The 23,509-nt window shown below is 38.2% G+C and overlaps 1 protein-coding gene and 1 long non-coding RNA gene across 10 annotated transcripts; both read right to left on the minus strand.

Annotated features, from left to right (window-relative positions):
- Nucleotides 1-110: 110 nt before the first annotated feature.
- Nucleotides 111-23,509, minus strand: LOC104108106 (ENHANCER OF AG-4 protein 2). 9 transcript variants are annotated; one of them, XM_070199830.1, is made up of 15 exons: nucleotides 22,973-23,509; nucleotides 21,893-21,969; nucleotides 19,050-20,906; nucleotides 18,389-18,896; nucleotides 16,054-16,162; nucleotides 14,960-15,072; nucleotides 14,695-14,882; nucleotides 11,977-12,661; nucleotides 11,411-11,906; nucleotides 9,689-9,781; nucleotides 9,507-9,590; nucleotides 9,174-9,328; nucleotides 8,472-8,694; nucleotides 1,384-1,494; nucleotides 111-508 (listed from the first exon to the last, which is right to left on the minus strand). In XM_070199830.1, exons 1-11 carry the CDS (start codon nucleotides 23,081-23,083, stop codon nucleotides 9,535-9,537), a joined length of 4,293 nt encoding a protein of 1,430 aa, XP_070055931.1. In that variant the 5' UTR covers nucleotides 23,084-23,509; the 3' UTR covers nucleotides 111-508; nucleotides 1,384-1,494; nucleotides 8,472-8,694; nucleotides 9,174-9,328; nucleotides 9,507-9,534. The 9 variants fall into 9 exon arrangements, with proteins under 9 accessions (XP_070055931.1, XP_018630323.1, XP_009615377.1 ...); XM_018774807.3 differs by having other exon boundaries at nucleotides 8,468-8,694; XM_009617082.4 differs by lacking the exon at nucleotides 8,472-8,694.
- Nucleotides 10,344-11,404, minus strand: LOC138908966 (uncharacterized). Its single transcript, XR_011415425.1, has 2 exons — nucleotides 10,516-11,404; nucleotides 10,344-10,392 (listed from the first exon to the last, which is right to left on the minus strand). It is a non-coding gene; the product is annotated as an uncharacterized lncRNA (long non-coding RNA).

Genomic DNA, 23,509 nt, shown 5'->3' on the forward strand with positions numbered 1-23,509 from the left:
CTCATAGGGAAATGCTAAACAAAGTGTAGCCACTCTCAAAATAATAACAAAACAAAAAAAAATGTTTTACACAGTATATATATATATATATTATCCATTGCAACAGCCTCTTAAACGATACAGATATTGCATAAAGCACTGTGGCTCAAGCCTACATGTTAGTAGGATAATACTTATTGGTCTTCTGTGCTTTCCGCTTTTCTTTTCTTTTTGAGTAAGAAATGCAGACTAGGGCAACAATGAACACAAAATAGCAGCTACCTAGATTTGAAATGCTTTCACAAAAATATTTGGATATATTATGCAGCATTTTACAATCATAATCATTATAAGGTAAAATACCCATAATTTATTTGCTTCAGCTTAGAACACAAGAGGTAGAAAACGTCCATACCACCTTGTCTCTATGAACGAATGGCTCTGTTAGAAGGGGCGTTATTCCGCGTCCATTCGAGCATGTTAATCTGGGTCCAAGCAGCCATCTTGATTGTTCACCTCAGCTCCAACACTTCACAATGTATTATTATTATAAATTTTTAAAAAAACATATAGAAAACAAATTTCCTACAATTTCGGTTTTTTTTTGGCCTTTATTTCACATAACCCAAAAAATTTCTTAAGTAGGTCAACACAGATCAATTAGCAATTTGCTTTCACCTCTACCTTCTCCCTCAACGTTTCTCCTTTCTCAACTCTCTTGTGGCATTCCCTTCATCCTTACCAGAACTCAAGCACAGATCATAAGTTAAACGCTCAGCACTAAACAGCAGTGAGTGAATCAGTGCACTTCAAAATTTAACAAACATAACCCAAAAGTTACCATGGTCTCAATGAATAACATCCTAAAGTGATTGATTATATAATAATCATGAATACTTCAGATGCAAACTCCCGAATACAACATCACTGTTTAGACATGTACGCTAGTCAACATCCATAAGCAGTTGCAGATAATGAAAGCTCAGATGTGTAAGATTAATATCCATAGCACAAAATCACTGCTTAAAGGTCCCAAAAAGAAAAACCACTAAAGCAGATTGCTCAATGTCAATTGGTCAATCAACAACATAGAAGTGCAAATATTTGCCGGGTGGAAAAGACGAAATATTCTGGATATCCTATTTATATAATATTTCAAATTATTTACAGAATTACCTTTTTTCTCCAAAATTTTAACTCCATTCGATGACAGATATACATGAAAATTTTACATAAGCAGTACTTTCTTGGTCAAACTATCAACTCTTCTTACTTTAAAGAAGCTACCAGTGTCATATGAACTGCAAATGCTCTTTCACAAAAATGATCGCCATTTTGTGGTGAAAGGACAAAAAGGGAAGCAGTATCACTGCTACAGTTCAGGGATCTGACTACACAATTTACCTCATAATTTTGCAGCAGAAATCTGCCAGGATCAATCAAACCTTATTTGAGTACCGCTGACCAATAAAGGGCTACAATGTTGCATTCTGACTAGCTACCTTCTGTAAATACCTGAAACAATTGACATTTGCTGACAAAATCACTCTCAAATTAGATGATCTCCATCATGTAAACACAATAAGAGATATATTTCTAGCGTTGCAAAAACACCAAGAGGGAAAAAAGGAAAATTAGGAACAAGAATCACACAAGTCAGGAAACCAATTTAAGAAAAAGAACTTTTAGATCTTCCTTAGGAAGCATACACAAGTCACTTGTACAAAGAACAAATAAAAATCGCTATAACTAGTTACTCTAATAGCATTCCCTTTAAGGGAGTTTCATTAAAACGTGCTGCAATTGCTGAAATACAATTGTACAGAAGTAGCGCACATGACTTCTGTCAACACTTCCTATCCAAGGGATTATCAAACACATTCCAGTATAGAAGGCTTATAATGTTATGCCTTGAAAACAGTTCTTTTTGGGTGATAAACAATGTTTCTCAAGGAAATTATGTAGCCAAGAGAGAGATCAGTAAAAAAAACTCAAAACCTATCAAACATTTCACATCAAAAGGCTGTTTGATAGTATTATCTCAACAAGCAATAAAGGAGGATGGGGAGATAGAGGTGATAGAATCTATTTCCTAAATTTTGAACACATTACACCTCCCATCCATGGGCCAATATTGAATAGCTGTTTACAAATGCATCAATCAATAGACAGGAATCTTCGGCCCTAGCTAACTACCAGGACTAAGATACAATGTGATCAAACATAAGATCTATAGGCATTGGACGATTTCAATATGAGCTGCAGTTTGATATTCGGAAAAAGGTCATATTTGCCACTGTAGTATTAAATATTAGTTATATATACCTTCCGTTATAACCAAATACTCAATCAGATGTGAATGAATGAAAGAGATTTGTGCCTTTTTATTGTCTAAGTCTAATGCAAAATGGTCTCTAAAAGGTAACAAAATTAAGCATTACTTTTCATTCTTTTCAGTTGTTCTACATGTTTCAGGCAAGTTCAAGTTACACGTCTAACAGAAGAGAACTAGTTCTCTTAGAAAAAGAGCAATACTTGTCAAAGTACAAAATAAGATGATATTAGATGCCATCCCTCTCAGGCTAAACTTCATTCAATTTTGAGAACAGGGGCAAAGATTCCATCAACAACATGCTTCAAGCATTCTCCATTCTAGTTTGGATTTTCCTCAAACAAGGACCCCATTATTGCTAACCCTCCTCTCTAAGAAGCAAAAAACAACTATAGTCATCCTTTCTTTCTCTTAAGAGTCTGGTCGTCTTTGGGCCTTTCCGGCATATCCAGGAGGGGAAAGGGGTCTCTTGGTTTTTCTTTTTGGGTCTCGTTGATGGATTTTTGGTTCCGGGAAGATGGGTTATTTCTAAGGGTATGGGTTGGCTAATCACCCGGATTAACAGATGACCTCCATGTGTTATTTTGAAGGTGGATCCAAGTTTTCCGTTAGTGGGAGCCGGGAGGGGTATTTGTGTTCAAAAGTGTAATGACGAGGGTAATTAACGTCGAGTATATATAACTAATATTAAATAGTACAAGGGTAAATATGACCCTTCCCGTTTAACATTTATATAGAACCTAGGCTCTCAAGCTGAAAGCATGCAACCCCACAAAACACCGTAATAATCATTTTGTAACACTAACACATCACACATCATTTGATACACAACATGACACGGACATACACACTGAGATAGCCTTTATTATGTTACATCACAAACCCAAATCTTACAGAGACAATACGACACACCCTATGTCATGATTTTACCATGCAATATTAACAAATTTCCACCCCAATAATAAAAGCGAGTGAATCATTGGGCCTATCTCACATAACGAGTCATACAAGGGCGAAGTTCATTTTGGGGCATAGCCCAAAGCAACTTCAAACTCCACATGAAAAATATTTCAAGAGTGTCCAAGTGTTAGGATGCTGAGAAAAGTACAGCAACGAGAAGTTCTGACAGATGAAACTAAATCAGCAAAGTTACTACTAGACCAGCCCATTATTCTATACATTCCAAGACATCATTTTTTAAACTGAGCGAACACGTCAAGAAGTTCATCGTTTCCTACTAAAGCAAACTTTGTCTCATGCCCCAATAAACCCATGCACAACACAACTTTAAACTAGAGCAGAACAAAATCTTAAGGCACCTATGAGATTAAAAAAGGCTTACGGTGCCTACTGAAACACACAAGTAGGTCTCTTTCATTAGCCAGGACCTGCAATTTGTTGCTTGAAGCAACAACTAATTTCATGCACTATGCTGCTCCGCAAACAATAATAGATACTTCTATACCAAATTAAGGACTTCTGCACCAAATCTTACCCATGAAAATAAACATACACAGCAAAATATGCATGCTCAAGAAGCACGTTAAAATTTTGATGTGTTTCCAATAGCTGTGCTGCATCTGCTTACACAAGTAAGGGCATGGCTGACATGCTCCCTCAGTGATACTAACTTAAACTTTTCCACAGAGCACATGTAGATATTAGAGAAAGTTAACAAGCTCTTTTGCCAACTGAATATTGAATGGTACTTTTCCATCTAGCTTCACACACATCTTCCCTTCATATACACATTTGAATATAAATGCTAAAAAGCACATCTCTTTCAGAGTTCCCACACCAAAATGTTGTTATTTCACTTAGAGGTCGTTTGGTTGAAGGGATTAGGAAAAACAGTCCCGGCATAAAATCTCACATAAAATAATACAATATTTGGTTGGATGGATTAAGAAAATAATTTCTGCATAACTAATGCAGCGTTTGGTTGGCGTATAAAAAAAAATCCCTATACAACTAATGCAACGTTTGAGTGGTGGTAATAAATAATACTCCCTCCGTCCCAAATTACGTGTGACTCTTTCTTCTTTGGTTAGTCCCAAAAGAATGACACCTCTCTATATTTAGTAATAATTTAACTTTAAAATCTCCACTTTATCCATAATGAGATGATTTATACCCACACAAATATCTATAGCTCATTTTAAACCACAAGTTTCAAAAGTCTTCCTTCCTATCTTAAAACTCGGTGGCCAGTCAAACACCGTCACATAAATTGGGACGAAAGGAGTACACGCATAAGTTATTTGAGAATCTAGGTATTATTTTATGTGGAGTATAATGTGAAATAAAATTACGTGTATCAGCAATGCAGAGACAAAAGTATTGAAAGAAAAAAATACCTTACCAAAAAAACCAAAAAAAAAAAGGTATTGAAAGACAAAAATGCTCTTAAAATAGATAATCTTTAATTATTCACTGCATAACAATCCCGACAATATTATTCGCAGTACAACAAACATATCCCTGCGTAATTATATTAGCATAACTAGCAGGTGAACCAACCCCTTAAGAGTTGTTGGGATTTCATTGAAATTCCATGTTTCAATAAAAAATGGAAGATATGATTTCGGGTGCTGTAGTCCAGGTTTGGTTCTTACCATCCCCATAAGCCTGAAAGAACCCAGTTTTACTTCCATTTTTGTGAGTCTCAATCCACACCATGCTCCATACCCAATTTCAAAATAAAATACTTAATTTCAGAATTATCAAAGTTTGTAATATTAGTATTTTTTATTGATGCCTAATTTACTCTGTAATGACCTAACCAATTACTCTAATCTTTACCTGGTTCAAACAAGTCAAAATACATTAATAGTATTTATTTTTAAATGGAACAAATAATACTCTTAAACAAAAGGCCACCGGTATTTTGTTAGGCACCATCCCTAATCCCATGGCATGAGAAGTATTCCTACTACAACCTGCAATCAAACACCCCTCTTAATTCCAGTAAAATGAAGGCTAGAGATGTCTCTGTTTAGATCCTCCACTTGCAAATAATTGCTAACAGTAAAGCCTGAACCTAAACAACCAAGAAGCTGCAATCTCAATTAGACTAAATCACAAACTTGCAAGAATCAGAACCAAATAAAAGTGCCAATTTAGCAAACATATCCATTTTCCTCCAAGTTTGGGCTTGAGGTAAGGTTGATTGATAACAATTCTCCTCGAAAATCTAGGCTGCATATAAAAGATATGGGGTCTCTCGAGAGAAACTCCAACTTCTCTCTAGAATCTGGGAAAAGAGAAAATATAACATTCACAGGTGCTCTGGCTTGGCCGGCTCTTGAAATTGAAGCCAACAGTAGGAAATTGGATGCATGCAAAGAACCACGTTTCGACTTTCACACAAACACATACAAAGAAGGAAGAAATTCTTGAGTACTTGTCTGGTTGGGAGCTTTTGTAAAGTGTGTCGGCTCTCCAGAAGCAGTCAGAAATCGGGCGGCAGTAGGTTGGGGTTTAAACACTGGGTTGAAGGTGTCTCCTTTAGGTGATACCAGATTTCTTTTCAGACTTCAAAAGTGAACAACAAGCTACTCGGGGTCTGAATAAAGGTCGGAGGGGGGGGGGGGGGGTAATAACATAAGTTTTTTTTTTTTTTAATGTTGTGCATAGTTTGGCAAAAATGAGGACACTCTTGCAAAAGCACCAATTACCACAAGATAGGATTGACGAAATCTCCCCTGAAAACCATGAGTAGAACAATAAATGATAATCACCCCTAAACCACCAAGGCATATCACATCTGTTAACCATCAAAATTCACAGGATACCCAAATAGAAGATGCTTTCTTGTGGAAGGATAATGTAATTGTCAGCAAATGTGTGCCACTAGCAACAAACTAATGCTAAACCAATCAAAAACTGTTAATCTTCTTGTATGTGGATGAAACTATAGAGGTAGGTAAAGTATTTTGATAAGAACAATCTTTATGCAGCATCTTCTTTGTGAATCCTGGAAGAAAAGTATTTGAAAGAATAGAACCCACATTCTTGAAGGCTCCAATAGGGGTTTCAAGAACAAGAACAAGGTGGTTTTGGTGATCCCGCTTCAACCAGCGAAAAGTGGCAAATCTCATACTTATTATAAACCATGCTCTCTCTCTAACCGACATGCAGAGAAAACATATCCAAGTATACTAATGTGTTCAGAATAAGTGGATCTGGGAGCCAACAGAACAAGAGGCACAATCATTCTCTGAAACATTTGTATGTGTGATTATAGGAGCTTAGTCACTCAAAACTGTCTTTTAAACCCTATGCTGAGACCACCTTTTCTTGATGCCATTTCTACTCACCCTACTCTAATTTAACTGCTACAACGTATTACACATTAAGAAACCTGCGCAAATAACACTACACCATAAAAAGAAAGAGGGGAAACACTAGATAAAAAGCGTTGAGGCATCGGTTTGATTTGAGCTTCTAAGACCAGAATTCTTTCTAGACTAGACTGCACCACAGTAACTTAATTGGACTTGAAATGCTTTCTCTTAATTTCAATGTTCATAAAGTTACATGATTTAATTCCATTGGTTCGCCCAGAATGTTCTAAGTATTAATAGTGCTACCAGATCCATACTTCACAATAGGTTGAAATGGAGCCTGTAATTTTTGACATTCCATCAACTATGCAATAAAATTGAGAACAGTTAAGTACTTTGCAATTTCTGTCACATCCAGCAGTTTTAAGAACAAGACCAGCCAATACTATGAATGATTTGAATGCCAAATAACATCAGTTTCAAGGCAGTGCCAAATGGAGGAGCTGTTTCAATAAATGTACGAAATAAAATGCTGAAATGCCGACAACACAGCTAATAAAATCAAAGCATTTCTGATGGCCAGGTAGGCCTTTTCAGATTCTTCAAAGATTATGATTGTAAGAACTAACCATCTGAACAGCTTATTTTAATACTTACTATGTGGTAACTGCAGCTTCTGAGAATCAGATTACGCGAATAATCAGATAATACACTAACCATTGTTCAATTCTAAAAGTCAGTACGGTGGTAGCTGCAGCTTCAGAGAATTGATTACAGAGACTTATCATCACCGTAATCTGATATGTAACGAAATTTAATTACACATGCTTCCATTTTTGTCCCGAAATTTTGTTATGATAATTATTAGGCTATATTTTCTAAATCAACTTCAGATGAGGTTCCAAATTATAAAATTAAACTATCGACCAAATAGAGAAGCGACTCTTTGCCAGCTATGTTGGCCGGGGATGAAAAAATAGCCACGAAGACGGGATACTGCAATTTGTAGCCCATGGGAAGAACATGTGAAGACATTATTTCAATAAAAAAACAAATGGTAGACTGTCAACTCATTGACTATATCAGATATGCCATTTTTATTGTTTACAGCTCGGTTGCGGAAAACAATGAAACAATGTTGTTTACAGCACAAGTGATGGTTTTCTTCAACGGATTCCAAAGTCAAATCTTTTAGCTCTAAAGAACCCCATCCGATAACAATTTACCCAAGGAGATTGACGCAGACTAAGAGGCCAAAAAATTAACTCTATAAACAGGAGGAAAAAGATAAAAAGAAACTCCCTTCATCCTTATGTTTGAGTGAACTATATGGAGTCTCGTAGATGTTTAAAATAATAGTTTGAATTCTGTAAAATTCAAAAAGTTGGTTACCAGATGTCGCATCAAAGTTGAACTAATAAATATTTCTAGGTTGCACTAACTTCAGTCATTACTCATTAGAGGGAAAATAATTGCAATTTATGCAATTGGGACAACTTTTTAGGGTAGAATGAACTAAAAAGTAGACAGCCTAGGATGGGACTGAGGGGTAAGAAATGCATTAAGCAGCATGACAACATCTCAATAATGGTGCATGTTAAGATTTTAGCTCAGCTATTTTTTAATTTTTTTGGGGGGTTTGGGGGGGGGGCAATTTATAGGACTCTTGATACAGATTACTGTGAAACAGTTTAATATCAGAAAACAAAAAAGAGAGAGATTACTAACTTGTTACTTTTTAAGTCAGAGAGAATTAATGAAATTATTATATTTATAGATAATAAATAACACGAGGCAAAATCAAAATATTTTCACCAAGATGATGGATATTCCAAGGTAGAGATCGGAGAAGATGAATGAAGGTTTGTACCTACTCCTAATTTGCACTATGAATCCAATCCTATCCACATAGATGTTCTTAGCCATGCGATGAGGGGATGCTTTGAAAGGTTATGTTAAAGCCCGTCGACTTTTCTTTGTTTGCATCAAGAGACACCCGAAGGGTCTGGCCATATGGTACCTTGGGAGCCCCAACCCTAATGTTCACGTGGATGTCCAATTAGAAATTTTGAATAGATAGGTATCATAAGTCTTCAACTGTAAAACAAAAGAGAGTCTGATTAACTTCTGAACTTTTACAAGGTTAGGTTCAATGAAATGTGAGCAATTGTTAAGAATGCCAACATGGAAATGCTTAAAATAAGAATCTGAAAAAGGAAAAGTCTGGTAGAGCCTATATCGGTTATGCGTCTCTCAAATCCTCAGTTATCTATGAAGTATGGCAGCAAAAAATTATATCACTCAGTGGTAAACATATTTTCGAATTATGAAGGATCCTCATTGTACATGTACAGGGTCAGTTACTCATTGCTAATATATCAGTGATTTATTCTGCATCACCTGGAGACTAAAAGGCATCACCAAATCAAATAAGATTAACCAGGAGTTTAAAAAAACACTTTTATGTTAGTAAGAAAATAAAAGAAAGATGACCAGCTAATACAAGTACTTCTCATCTGAACCGAACTCTATAACTCAGTATAGTGAGAATAATTACAAGGGTCAACAGGGCTTACACTTTGTTAAGTATATGTCTGTGAGATGCATTTGTCAGGAAAATTACAATAGTACAAAATCCTGCCAAGGGTCACCCAACTTTACAGCAATTGCTTAAATGACTGACGTTTGTCCAGATACCAATCCTGAATCCTACTCGAGTCACCATTAGATGCTGCAAAGAAGAAACACAAAGGTCATATTTCACCAAGAAAGAAGAATTTAAGATAGAAGTGCAGTAAATGACATATCCTGAAGAGCCGAAGCACTCTACATGCACAAGGCTCAGATGTAGAGATATGTCAACCAAGTCCTGTCCCCAAATAAAAAATCTTGATAAACCAAAAACTCACCAAAGATCAAAATCCACTCCAACAACTCTCATGCTGGCCTCCAGTTGAGGGCAGTTACATCCGGTCGGCAAGGCATTCCATGACCTACCACACTAGCAAGTCAGTTCCTTCTCCCACAAAGCTGAGACTGCGAATCGAAAAGCAAATTAAACTATAACAGAAATTCTTGACCAATTTATCACCTGAAATTGGAGGACCAGTAGGGAAAGCATTTGATCCAGAAGGTTGGAATCCAACATTACTCACAGATGGTCTATCGGGAGGTCTGAAATAACCTGCCATCGAAGTCACTCGTCAAACTAACCTATCGCAGAATGGCTATACCATGACTGACAAATCAAATTCAAGATTGCTCCATGTTTTCTTTTTAGTTAACAGAAAAGTACAAAACTTTTTCCAGCAACAACTTCAACATTTTACCAAGTAAAGAACATAGGTATGTATTGTAGGCCCACAAATGTGAAGAAAGTACAAACTCCACATTAAAACCGGACATAGAGACGGAGTGGAATTGGAACGGGAAAAGAAGGAAAGAGGCAAAGCCTACTAAAACTATAAGTGAGTTCCCACGCCGTCATATGAATCATTTAAATACATTTCCATCAAATGCCATGCCACAAAAGGGATTGAGACGAGCCTCTGCCATAAATATTGAAGGTTAAATTTTAACACGGCAATATTTCTCCGAATATATTGATGTTTGTTGCTGATCATGATAAGTATATGGGAGAGCTGTATTACCATCCTTAACTGTGGTGGAATGCCAAATACACTATCACTTCTCTAAGTTGCACGGACTCTTTGTTTTTGGTGCCGCACCCGTCTCGACACGGGACGGGTGCGGGATACGTCCCGGATTCGGTCAACTAACTTCGGATACTTTGACCTGAGTCCATCGACAAATTTGGGGAGAAAATTGAGATTTTGATTTCTCAAAATTAAAAATAAAACAAATTTTTTTTTTATAAGGAAAAAAATAAAATAAATTAAGACATGGGAAATGGCATACCTTCAATATTGTAGTACTTTTGTCTCATATTTGCTGCTTTGTGTTTCAAAAAAACCAAGAATTCAAGGGGTCGTGTTCTAAGTTCGGACTACTGGTAGACAGTAGCAACGATATAGATGGAGAGTTGGTGGAAGGCCTTGAATGGCTTTAGACAGTAGCAATGATATAGATGGAGAGTTGGTGGAAGGCCTTGAATGGCTTTCTTTTTCTCTTTATACCTCTATTTTTTATAATTTTGAATTTTCTTAGCTGAATCACCGCACCCGTATCCCATAACTGGATCCGCACCCCGGTATCTTAAAATTTAAATTTTGCCGAATCCGACACTCGGATCCATGCCCATATCAGATACCCACACCCGAGGCCGAGCAACTTAGTCACTTCTCTTTTCTGATTAAAAATAAATTTTACCAAGAATTCCCGCATACAAGATGTATCCAAACTAGATACTTATCATACAAAAACATGACTCTCTACTAAAAGCGCACAATCAGGTGCATAGTATTATTTGTCAACAATGAACAAGCAGCAACACCTAACTCGAATTACATGTTTCACTGGCAATAACAGACAAATCTTAACTACGCCCTGACCAGTGACAGGCAACAGCTAGGTTTTGGTAAGTCGCTTCAATGACGTTGTGTTTCAACTGATCCAGTTCAACACTTCACCAAACTTAGAGCTTGTACCAGTTTCAGCACTAACCCATTTAACAACGCAGATAAAAGCCAGCCAGTATGAGCATCATATGCAGGTTCAAGAATTTGAATAATATTTCCTAACAAAATTCATGAATCTGGGAAATTTGCTAAGAGCTAGTAGAAATTTACTATATCCAACTCCTGCCACTTTGCTTCCCATGTAAATTAACGAAAGCACAAAGAAAGAGACAAACCTTCCTGAGCAATAGTTGGACCAGGGCATGCTCTTCCTGTACCAATCCATATACCGCGCTGGTGGTCACCATTAAACTCATTGGATTGCACCCTCCATTGTTCATCACCAATATAACGTCTTGATCCATCAGGGCGCTCTGGTAATGAGCATGGTGCAGGATATGCTTGCTGTGTATGCTGCTGCACTGGGGCCCTTGGATACGAAAAACTATTGGAAGGGATTTGATGTGGAGGGTTAAGATGCACGGGCCTTGGGGCAAAAGGTGCACTACCAGGTTGAAATTTCTGTGCGGACTGAGAAACTGGTGGGTTTATATATGCATCATTATAACCATATTCTAAAGGCCGTGAACTATATCCAGAAGGTTCCCGTGAACTACTGACTCCTGCTGGTGTAAAAGAAGGTGGTTGCAATGGGAATACCTCATTCCTAATAGAAGCATTGATACAAGGACCATGAGGCATAGTTCCAGCTATCTGTGGTAGTCGATGACCCTGTAAAGGATTATAAACCTTAGTGTTATATAATGAGAGAACATAAATAACTCAAAGCAAGAAGCCTTACACTAGGCAAGCTACCAACTTCAATTGCAAGAGGAGGTTGCGAATATGCCACTACAGGTGATGATGATGGTACTGTTGGAGTGAGAGAGTGCAAGTGTTGTGTCCCTACTTCGTGTTGAAGTGGAAAAGAAGGTTGAGGGAACATCAGCGGAGGCGGTCCGGTGGGCAGTGGAGGGAAAGTATGTGGCTGAGATGGAGGTGGTGGGGGTTGTGATATAGGAAGTGGTGGTGGTGGAGGAGGTGGCAATGGAGATGATGGAGGTGGAGGTGGCGCAGGCGATGGAGGGGGTGAAGAAGGCAAAGGTGGAGTGGGTGGAGGAGAACAAGGAGGTAATGGAGGGGATCCCATAGGTAGAGGAGGCAAATCAGATATATTATCTAAACATGATTCCAGGGTTCTATCAGAGCCAGACCGGTTCACATCATCTGCAAATAAAGGTCTTTCATCTTTTGGGTGACCAGACACATCTTCCATTTCAAGCTCACCATCCACATCCTCCAAGATACAATGACGCCTGTCACTAGGAATGACCATACATCTTCCAGCATTATCACCTGTTGCAGGTGTACGTTCCACTGCTAATTCCTCAGCAGCTTCTTTTTGAAAATTACAAAGAACATCTTCTTCTTCCTCCTCGTCAAAGACGTGAGAAGATAAAAAGCCAGGCAACTGAAATGTAGCATTGCTGGAAACGCAAATGGGAATAAAATATGTCAGATATTAAAGTAAAAACATCAGCAATAACAATACTATCACTTTACTGACAACGAAAAAGCAAATGTTGCTACCGATAAGCACATAAACAGAATGCCACAGATTATCAGATAATTATAGAAGTGGAAAGGAGAAATTTTGATGGGCTGATAGATGGAGTTTGTGGCAAAACACAATTGGCTACAATCTTAAACACTGATCTCAAATTGGTGTATGACCCAACAGTCAAGGTCTTACTCCCACAACTAGTCAAATTTGTGGTCTTACTCCCACTCTGAGATTACCATTTGCATCGACAGGAGACAGATAGCATAATAATCATGCGGTGTGCTCAGACCCAAAAACAAAAACAGGGGTTCATAAAATCCCTGAAATCCATCTCTGAAATTTGTGGCCCAATGAAAAACAGGGATTCAGATTTTCAGAAATTCAATTAACACTTCCAAAAACAGAGAAAAAAATATTGCACACCGATTCCTGTCTCAAGTATTCTCCTAACATTCGAATTGGAATCTGAAACAAGAATCAAATACCTATTTCATGAATCAAAAATGAAATTGAAAGGCTCGAACAAATTAAAGAAGTATTATGGAGCAATTCCTTTATCAACTACCAACATATATTCAGTGCTATTCCAACATATCCAAATATTTACAGCTAATGCACTCGCAAGGATGGCAGTGGGATAAACCCGAACTCAAATGTTAGAGTATGGTTCCATGAGTTAGCTGGAGGAAAACACAATTTAAAATTTGGAAAAAAAAATAAGGAAAAAGGAGGGATTTACGGCGTTTAGACAGTTTCTCTACAAGTGAAAAGCAAAAGCCGACAAAGTTCCTGGGGATTTAAGCAAGAAATGAAAAGCAGAAGTCTTAGCATGCGCTAGTGTTGTCAAGGGCGAAAAGCTCTAAAAAGCGCTCTAGGTCTATTTGGGCTTTAAGGGCAAAGCGTACTTAAAGTGTGGGCTTTAGTTAAAAAAGGCACAATGAAGGAAATAAATAAAAATTATATGTAATTCAAGAACAAAGTAACAAATTCATTCATAATGTTTCCCTTAGCAGCTAATACACTTATTTCTGATTATAGTTGTTGTTTAGTGCCGCTTAATTCAAGAGAGAACTCATGGTCAATGGGGCGCACGCCTTAGTGCCTTGCCTTATATTGAAGCGCAACTAAAGCGAGGCGAAGCGCCCTCCTTGAGTTTTTCTGAGCTTCAGGGCTTAAGCGCGCCTGAAATGAGTCTTTGACAACGCCTCACTGTCCAAAGCACATGCTTCTTCGAAGTAGCGTTGTGTCCTGAGAAATAATGACCCCTAGCTCACGTCTCTATGTCACTTGACTTTTAATAAGACTGGATTTTAGCTTTAGAGCCAGTTTCTAACCATTCCAAAGAAAAGAGAATCTACAAGTTTACAGTCCTACACATGGGACAGACCACTTCAAAGAGGTACGGATAATCGCCTTCATCCCCTATCTGAAACTCATAAGTGGTTTGTTGTAGATTCACATCCAAAACTTTTTCAGTCCCAAACAAAGTTGAGTCGGCGATATGAATCCTCACTTCTTACTTTAAGCTCAACTCATATTATCACCATGCCAAAATAAAATAATAGTAGTGAAAATAAGTTTCATATATATATATATATATATATATATATATATAACAATAATAACATTAAAGGTTCTCTAACAAATTTAAAGCCTATTCCTAACTAGTAAGTATCACCTATATGGATCTTTTTCTTCCATTGTGCCCTATCTTTAACTAGTCCACAGCAACATCAACACAAAGAATTATACCGAATTCAGATCATGAATCGAAGCGGTAACGATAACAACATAGCAAGTTACAGTGCTTTGCTTTTTTCCAAAACAACCAATAAAACAAAGGGGCACTATTTCCCAGACTCCCATGACAACCAAATGAAAGTTAATAGCATTCTTTTTATAAAATTCATAGCCAAAAATATTTCAAAAGAACAAAGATGAAAGTAAGTTGACAACCTGCCATACTCATCAACAAGCATGCCTTCCATCTCTCTAATAGGATCATCAATAGCACGCTCAGCTCGAGATGGTCGTCTAAAGGATAAACCACCAGATGAATCATCATTTGCCGCACCGATATCATCCATATGACGGCGAAGAAGAGAATCAGGATATATTTTCCTCTCAAGCCATAATCGCAAAACCTGGCAGAGGAGATGAAATCAACATCATGCAGGATTTTCTTTAAATGACCAACTGGTTCTAGTGTTTGCACAATCACCTTGAGACACTGACGACGGTTTTCTCGGGCACCCACTCCTGGCGGAGCAGCAGCTCCCAAAAGACGAGGCAATGCTGCTTGAACAGCAGGAATATATGATGCTCCTGCTATGCCTAAACAAAAATACACGTAGCAAGGCAAAGAGAATCAAATCTAATTCAAGCACAGATTTCACAATTTTTTTCTAGATTCTAGCAAGTAAATAGATTGAGAAATTACAAAATAATGTGTTTCTTAACTGGATCGGTTAGATGATTTGATCTTACCACAGAAAGCATCCACCAATCTCCATACAAACCGGACTCCCATAACCTCCGTAATTTAAGGAGATGACTTAGGTCCTTGTTTATATCTTCTTAGATCAGAAAAATTTGCAAACCAAACTGAAGAATAGCAGATAACCTGCCTTATTTTCAAAATTACAAATCTCATTTTTTATGGAGGGTTACCAAATATCTTTTTTGGTAGTGTAAAATTTTCAATTCTCTGTCCGATTATGTAAGTTAAACGCTTTGGTAAACCTGGTAACATTGTGCAGTGCAGGAAGATACCTTAAGCAACATCCAATTCCACAATGTAATGTTGCTACTAAATTAGCACAAATCATCCTGGTCACACAGACTGAATTAATAGAGAATGCATCTGTAAAGTATTGGTACCCACATGCTATAGCAAATACCCTAAAAGATTTGAGAAAATGAAAATCAGGGAAGATCTCGTTAACCGGTGCAATCCCACAAAACTATGTGCAGAGATGGACTCGGAGATCTCACTTAATGAAGGGAGGTGCAATCCCACAAAACTTAATGAAAATCAGGGAAGATCTCGTTAACCGGTGCAATCCCACAAAACTATGTGCAGAGATGGACTCGGAGATCTCACTTAATGAAGGGAGGTGCAATCCCACAAAACTTAATGAAAATCAGGGAAGATCTCGTTAACCGGTGCAATCCCACAAAACTATGTGCAGAGATGGACTCGGAGATCTCACTTAATGAAGGGAGGTGGGTGGAGAAGGAATTGGTGAAATATGAGAGGAGATGAAAACAAAATTAAGAATCATAAAGGTAGTGTTCTTTGACAAGAATCTTTACCTTTATGACTATGAGAGCACTGAGTTATAGAATCCACCAAAAAAAACAGGTCCACTCTGCGATGAAAACTAGCTTCATTTTCCAACTTCCGGATAAGAAGTTCCACGACCTGCATTAAAGAGGGTTGAATGCTCAAGAAGACTACAAAAGGTGACAATAAATGTACCCATCACAAAAGTTGCAATATGCAGATATTTTTATTTATGATGATTATTTAGCAAGTTCGACAAGTTAAAATCTTAGTTCCTACAAAGTCACTCCACAGAACCCAAATCTTAGTTCCTAAAAAGTCACTCCACAGAACCCACAATTTACGTAATAAGAAAGATTCAAAGCTCATTTAAGTGGTTCAAATTTCAAAATATTTAAGAAAGAACTTTCGGTAAAAGCTTTGTCTAGATTAAAACTGACTTGAGATTATAGAGGAAAAAGAGCAGTTTTGCCAACTAAATCTTGTTTTAGGTTTTCCAAGAAGGCCTACGATATGAGATGTGTAGCAAGTTAGACTCGTAAAAAGTCTCCGAGCAGGCAAGTCAAAAGCACTTTCATTTGTTGTTTTCTCCCTGCTCACTACTCCCCTTCAATTTTCCCTTCCTTCCTTTTTTAGCTTTGACAAAGTGCAGGTACCAGATTTAACCACAAAGTTTTAACCATTTCAGCCAACACAGGGAAGAGTCCTTTACTTTTACTGGTTTAACATTTTTAAAATTCAGATCAATATTACATGAACTGCTATGATCAAACTGACTTGATTTTGCAAGTAAACAGAAACAAACTCTGTGAAGCCAGCCTCTCACCCAGTTATCTTGCTGTTTAAGTCTTAATTATCATAGCTTATTAGGTTTGAAAAGGAACCACAAGACCATCATTTGTCCTGGTTCATGACACTGTGCAACTCTTTAAGCTTTGGTTAGAAAGAAGATTTTTGTGGAAGAAGCCCAGCTCTAAAAAGCCATTTCAAAATAGTTTTTCCGATTTACAAGAATGATAAACTCATATAGCAAAAACATACCCAGAATGTCCTTGGAATAATTAACAGAAGAAATTTATCCCACAAGAATCATCGATAATGAGAACATGACTATAAGCTCTTAAACTTCATACAGTCATCAGACTCATCACTAAGCACTTCAACTATTTCTGGTCACATCACTCTTGCACAATCGCTTTTACCTCAATTAGCCACTGACACTTCATTCCACTAGATGAACCACAAGGAAATTTAAGATTTTTTCTCCTAAAACCTCCATTTAAATTTCATACACTCGAACCCTAAAACAACCAGATTACTCCTCTCTTTCTTTCTCTCTCTCTTCTCTATCTAACTCTCTCTTTATCTGATGAGTTGAACTGTTTTTTTACAGTTTATGTCTATCCGCTCCTACCTTCTTCTATTTCAGTTTTTTTTTAAAATCACCTCCCCCCAGCCTCTCTTCTCTTTCCCACTCTTTTCACCTTCTCTCTCTCTCTCTCTCTCTCTCTCTCTCTCTCTCTCTCTCTCTCTCTCTCTCACTGTTCTCCATTTTCTCTCTCTATTCTTCCCTTTTCTCCCCTTTCTCATTTCTTTCCCTGCATTTTCTCCCTTGTTCCCTTCTTGGTGTTACATCAGTCCCGCCGGCAAAAATTATCAAGTCATGAGCAGGAAGGCCAGTAAATAAAGGATCTTATCATGCAGAGATGCACACAAAGAGACAACTCACACATTTTCGAGCCATAAGGCATACTTGTACATGGAAGCACTGCTATTTACCTCGTATTAGACATCTATTTAATGAGAAATGTCAACACAGAGCCTCCCAATAATGACGCAGAAGGAAAAGCTCAATCAAACACACCAACTATGCTTTGACACACCACCCTGTACCCTTTAACCCCATGAAATAAAAGAATAAAAAAGGGCGAACAGAAGGCATGCAGATGGAAAAAGTTGGAAAACACGAACATAACATGAATAAACTTGCATATTATATATTGTGAACCCATAAACACTCCTAGATCTTGTATCAGCACAATGACAGGCAAAGAGGTGAAGAACGACCAGATCAGAATTTCTCGTGCAACGAGAAGCCCAAAAGGCAATATTGCGGGACTTATGACTAGTCCATAATGGCATTTAGAAATACTTGTATGAAACTTTTTGACACAAAAACAGTTGTCGCAAACTTTAGGCATCTACAAGTACGTCACCTAATTTTTCATTCAAGGATCAACACAGATTCTCCCAATATTGACATCAATGCCGAAAACAAATAAAACACGAAAACATAAAAATCGCAGAAGAAACTCATTAAACTTATTATTATATCAGTTAGAAAGGGAGAAAAGTGTTGCTTACCTCATTAGCAATGCCATACTTTGCACAATCAATTGCTAGACGGGTTGCACGTCCAATACTCTCTTTGGTCCGTGATAATGTTTCTATCATTCCTTCAAAAGCATCACGAGCAACAGCTGCCTCAGTATCGCCGCTGAGTGAGCCCCCAGCGGCCACCAGGCCTGAACTCACTCTCTTCTCCTCATTTTCTTCAGGCTCAGGTGGATTAATTGATGATAACTGCTGAATCTCAGACGAAGGAGATGAGCGAGGAAATACTTGGACTTCGGGGTGCAGCATGATGCCAGAGCTTAATGGTTGAGAACCAAGAGCTGGATAGGGACTCCCTCCCTGTGGTTCAGTATAGGGGGCCAAAGCACCAAGGGTATTACCATGAACGCTCTGTAAGTGAGCTTGCCGCCTTTTAGCCTGAGCAGCTGCTATAAGATTTTTCATGGACATTTGAGGGTCCAGAACTTTGGAATCTATGGAAAAATTATGCTTGTCATCTCTCACAAAGTCCAGCCTGCTTTTGCCACAAAAGTGGAACATCACATTAGAATGAACTGTCAATAAGAGGCACCAAAGTAGTTTCCTGGCTGGTGTAAAACATTTCCCTTACCCAAAAAAAAAAAAGTAAATAAATAAGAGGCATCAAAGAAAAATCAAATACCAAATGTACCTTTCTGCCCGTGTAGACATACTTTCCACAGGATTACCAGGCACAAGAGCAGGTTCATTCATGGAGGAACTGGACCGAGGAGTTGTTTTTTTCTTTTCACCGATAGAAGCCATCTTACTTCTTTCATTAATAGGTTGATCATGAGAAGGATTTAAGTTATCAGCACTAGTGCCTGTATTAGATTCAGCTACCAATTTTCTATGATCACCCTGTGCTTTACCAGGTACTTTAGCACCTTTTTGTGGCTCTGAGACTGGTTTTGCAGTGGACCCAGGGGATTTTTTGGGGGAAACAGTATCACTTTTACCTTCCCTGATCGCTGTTTTCGGAGTTCCCAATTTCCCAGGACTACATGAAACACTTGTATCAGTAGGTATACGCTTTTTCTCTACATTTTTCTGAGAAATACGTACAGAAAGTTCTTTGTGTAGTCTGGCAGATAGTGGATGTTCCTTGATAGAGCTATTGTCAATTGTGCCTGAATCTTTCACACCCAGTTGATCATTACTAGCTGTTCCGATAGATAGGTCAGGCTTCTTCACCGAATTAGGGACGCCGGAAACGGCATCCCTTTTAATAGATCCTCCATGAATTGGAGTTTTGGGCTCTTCATTTTCTTCATCCTCACACAAACGAACAGCTCTCCGCTTAGTGGGCAGTTGAGGAACAGGAGAGGAGCTGGACATAGCCTCCATTGCCCGTCGATGGCGCTTTGATGGTGGGAGAATATCTTCTTCACCACAATTATTTGAACCAATAGCACCTTCCTGGAATTTCAGCGTAGTGCAGTCCTCAGCTTTTCCCACTGGTGTTGATTTTTTAGCCTCTGATTTCACCACTTTAGCCTCATCATAATTTTTGCTTGAGTGGACTACTGTAGCGGCATCAATGGCCCCATCAGCAGATTTTATCTTCTTAGAAGGATCTGCTATTTCATTGCGTCGCAACACCTGTCCAGGTTCAACTTTCAATTTCTTGCTTGACAACTGAAGTTTTTTCGCCTCAACATGGTCTACAGCAGCATCCACCGTCTCAGGTATTCTATCATTCTGCTTTTTTGCCTTTTTCCTACCATTTGTACCTGACTTAACCTCTGGCAATAACTTTTTTGTACTTTCTTTTTTAACAGTCAGATCACTGGCAGTATCACTAATTCTTTGCTCTTCATCTGCACCCCCAGGCTTCCTCTTCGCCAGCATTGCTTTGTGTCCATTTGCCAGTTGGTTCCGACCACCATCAAGCTGCTTCACATCATAAGATGATGTAGAAGGCAGTAAATCTGGATCAGGAAAATGACTCCTCCTCTCAGCAGTTCTCAAGCTATCCTTGTGGATCAATTGCTTATCATGCTCCTCAGGATCTCTATTGTCCTCACTTTGGTTATCATGAGTGCTTTCTGGACTAGGCAACGAAGCCAACTCCTTTCCTGAAGTAGAAGTCCTACTGGGAATTGAAACCTTCTTTTTAGAAGATGTCGATGGAGACATATTACCCTCTGAATCATGTGAAACGAAATCAACTGTCTCATTTTTTATCATCGAGCAGCGCTCTAGTCCAGATCCTTCTACCAGGCTTTTGATATCTGTTTCTTGCTTAGACGTTTTATCCCCATCCATTTGATCCAACTCAGCAGCAGCATCCACCCTTCCAAAAGAAGCTATTCCACAGTTTGGAGCTATTTTATAGGCCTCATCTCCGGAAACACTTGAGTCTTTCCGTTGTAACTCTTCAAATTCTTCACAGATTTCCTTCACTGCTTGGGCAAAATATTTAACTGTTTTACCCTGACATCGAGCTGACAGTTTGTTTTTAACCTCAACAGTAAATGCCTGAATATCTGCTGGGGCGACAAATGCTCTGTTGACAAAGTAAAAGAAAGGGAAGAAAGCATGCTTCAATGACGAACGGAATCTAGAAAGGCAGAATATGGTTTTTCACATTAGGGTATTCAAATTGTAGACAACTTCATATTTGTTGCCAATTTCACATAACAATTCCTTAAATAAGCACACAAACACAAAATCGTCATATCAAAAACCTACAAATCAGGGACATTTCCTGTCCAAAAAAGGATACAAGACTTAAATATTACAATGATACCACAATGTTACCTGCTTTAGGCTACTTGAATATGTTACTAAAATGAATGTAATAAATGGAAAGATCACAAAGCATCCGGATAAATCAAAAGTTAATCCGCACCAGCCAAATTGACTACCAACTATGGAAAAAACCATGTAGTTGGATTACTGAAAGAGAGAAAAGAACCAAAAGGGCATGACTAGTTATACAAAAGAACGACACATCAATACTCATATCAGTACCTAGAAGACGAAATGAGTTATCCTAAACACATCGACGAGTAACAACGCAGCAAGCCGAAGTGAAAAATAACCTTTACTAATTCTGCTAGGAGGTCTGAAGCTAAGACATTTTCAAAGGTAACCAACACAGAACCTCTCTAACTGTGTATGCACCTGTTGAATAAACATTCAATCACGCCCCAGATTTCACAGCTCAACGAGCATGACATGTGAATGTCAGTTAAAAGAATGGTGGCGGATGTTACTTGAGCTGCAGTAGCATTTTGTAAAGCATCGTTCCATAAGGAACATAATGAGAAATTCAGTTAAATAAATGTTGGCATACACTCTTCTCTTTCCTTTTTCCCAATAACTGGCCTGGGCAGGTACTCCCATATACCAGAAGAAGTTTACAAAGCTTGCCTTGCTTCCATATTTCAGTGAAGTTAAGCAAAGGATGTTATAGTGTAAAAGGAAATCCTACAATAAACCATTTATCTTCACAAACAAGCATGGAAAACAGATGCAGGAAGCACTTACATTTCCTCTGTACCATAGAACTGGACAAAATACTTTTTAGGATCAGGAGCTCGATCCCAATCTTCTGGTTTGCTAATCTGGAAAAATTGAAGGTAACATAAATAAAACCACAACACAAAGCGACAAAATGGAAAAACGACAACGCGACGAGCACCGAGACAAAAGCACCAGAACTGACAAAACAATCTCCCAAATGTTCTGTACTACCAAAAAGGACAACCCCAAGATCTTATTGAGAAACAGAAATCAATGAGGAGACTGTTAAACAAAATAGCAACGTGTCAAAAAGCAAAAAGCGCAACGAATAAGCAAACAAACACCACATTTCAAAGTCTCCGAAACCAATGAACGAGGACCACTTACTCTACTGGTCAACATAACTTGGAAAACAGGAACACAAAAAGGGACAGACACACAAGTTCCTTACAAAGAGCTTTTCTACCACAATTCACAGCAGAAAAAAAATCTCAGGAGCAACAGGAGATGTAGGAACTTATCAAATGACATCAATTACAAACAAAAAGGAAACAGACAAGCATTCATGGGTATTTAATACCCGTGATAAGAGGTCAAGAAACTAAGCAAATGCATTGCTGATTTGCCCTCATCCTTTCAAATAGAGTTGTCATCTGAAACTTCATGAACTGAAACATACTAGACAACCCACAAGATCCATTATTTAAAGAAAATCAATATAACTCCTTAATAAGAACTCACATCCAGTTTTACGATTCTCTAAACAAAATCGTAAAACAAAGATAGAAAAAAACCTCATTCTTAAGTCAACCAGACCTAAATTTCCAAGAAAAGTCAAGATAAAATCTCAAAAGCTAAATAATACTTATGTACATATCAACTAAATGAAACTTGATATCTTTTCACCACTAAATTCACTCCACACACTTCAAGAACCATTTTCCGAGATTATTATCAAGATCGAGAAACAATAATCAAGTACAGTCAAAAGATTAAGATTAAAGCAACGACCATCAATAAATTTAACTGAACGCTCCTTCATATAACAAAGTACATTGAGATGAAAAATTGATGAGCATTGTATCGGGGGTTTTGTTTCTTTACCTTAGCAGGCCAAGCAGGGAAGCCTTTAACCTTAGCAAGGACAAGATCACCCACACTCAACTCGCTCGTCGTCTTCACTCCTTTAGCTCCACGTCTACGCCCTGGAGCCATCCCCTAATTCTATCAAAACCCTAGATATATATATACTACTCTCCCACCAGGTCTCCTTTTGCCGTCCGATCACAAACAAAGCCGGAAATAGAAAACCTAGCTATACTTCCGGTTATGAAGTTTCCGCGACTGTGCTTTTTTCGACTTCAGAATTCGATTGAAAAAGAGTACCGTCCACAATTGCAACTGCGGTTAACGAATGAAAAAACCTAGAACTCAAGAGGAAAGATATGGCAAGAACTTCGCCGGCGGTGAATGGGCGGTCGACGGAGAGCGGAGCATCGGAAACGGCGGAGTTGCACATACAGAGTTGCTGCTCTCTACATTCGAATTTTGCATTTAGAGAGAGAGAGTGGGTTTGTGTGTGGCGGTGGATGATAGAGCGAGAAAGAGAGAGAAAAGACCGCAGTAATGGTTATTGTACGT

Source organism: Nicotiana tomentosiformis, chromosome 4 (assembly GCF_000390325.3).
Source record: "Nicotiana tomentosiformis chromosome 4, ASM39032v3, whole genome shotgun sequence".
Taxonomy (NCBI): Eukaryota; Viridiplantae; Streptophyta; class Magnoliopsida; order Solanales; family Solanaceae; genus Nicotiana; species Nicotiana tomentosiformis.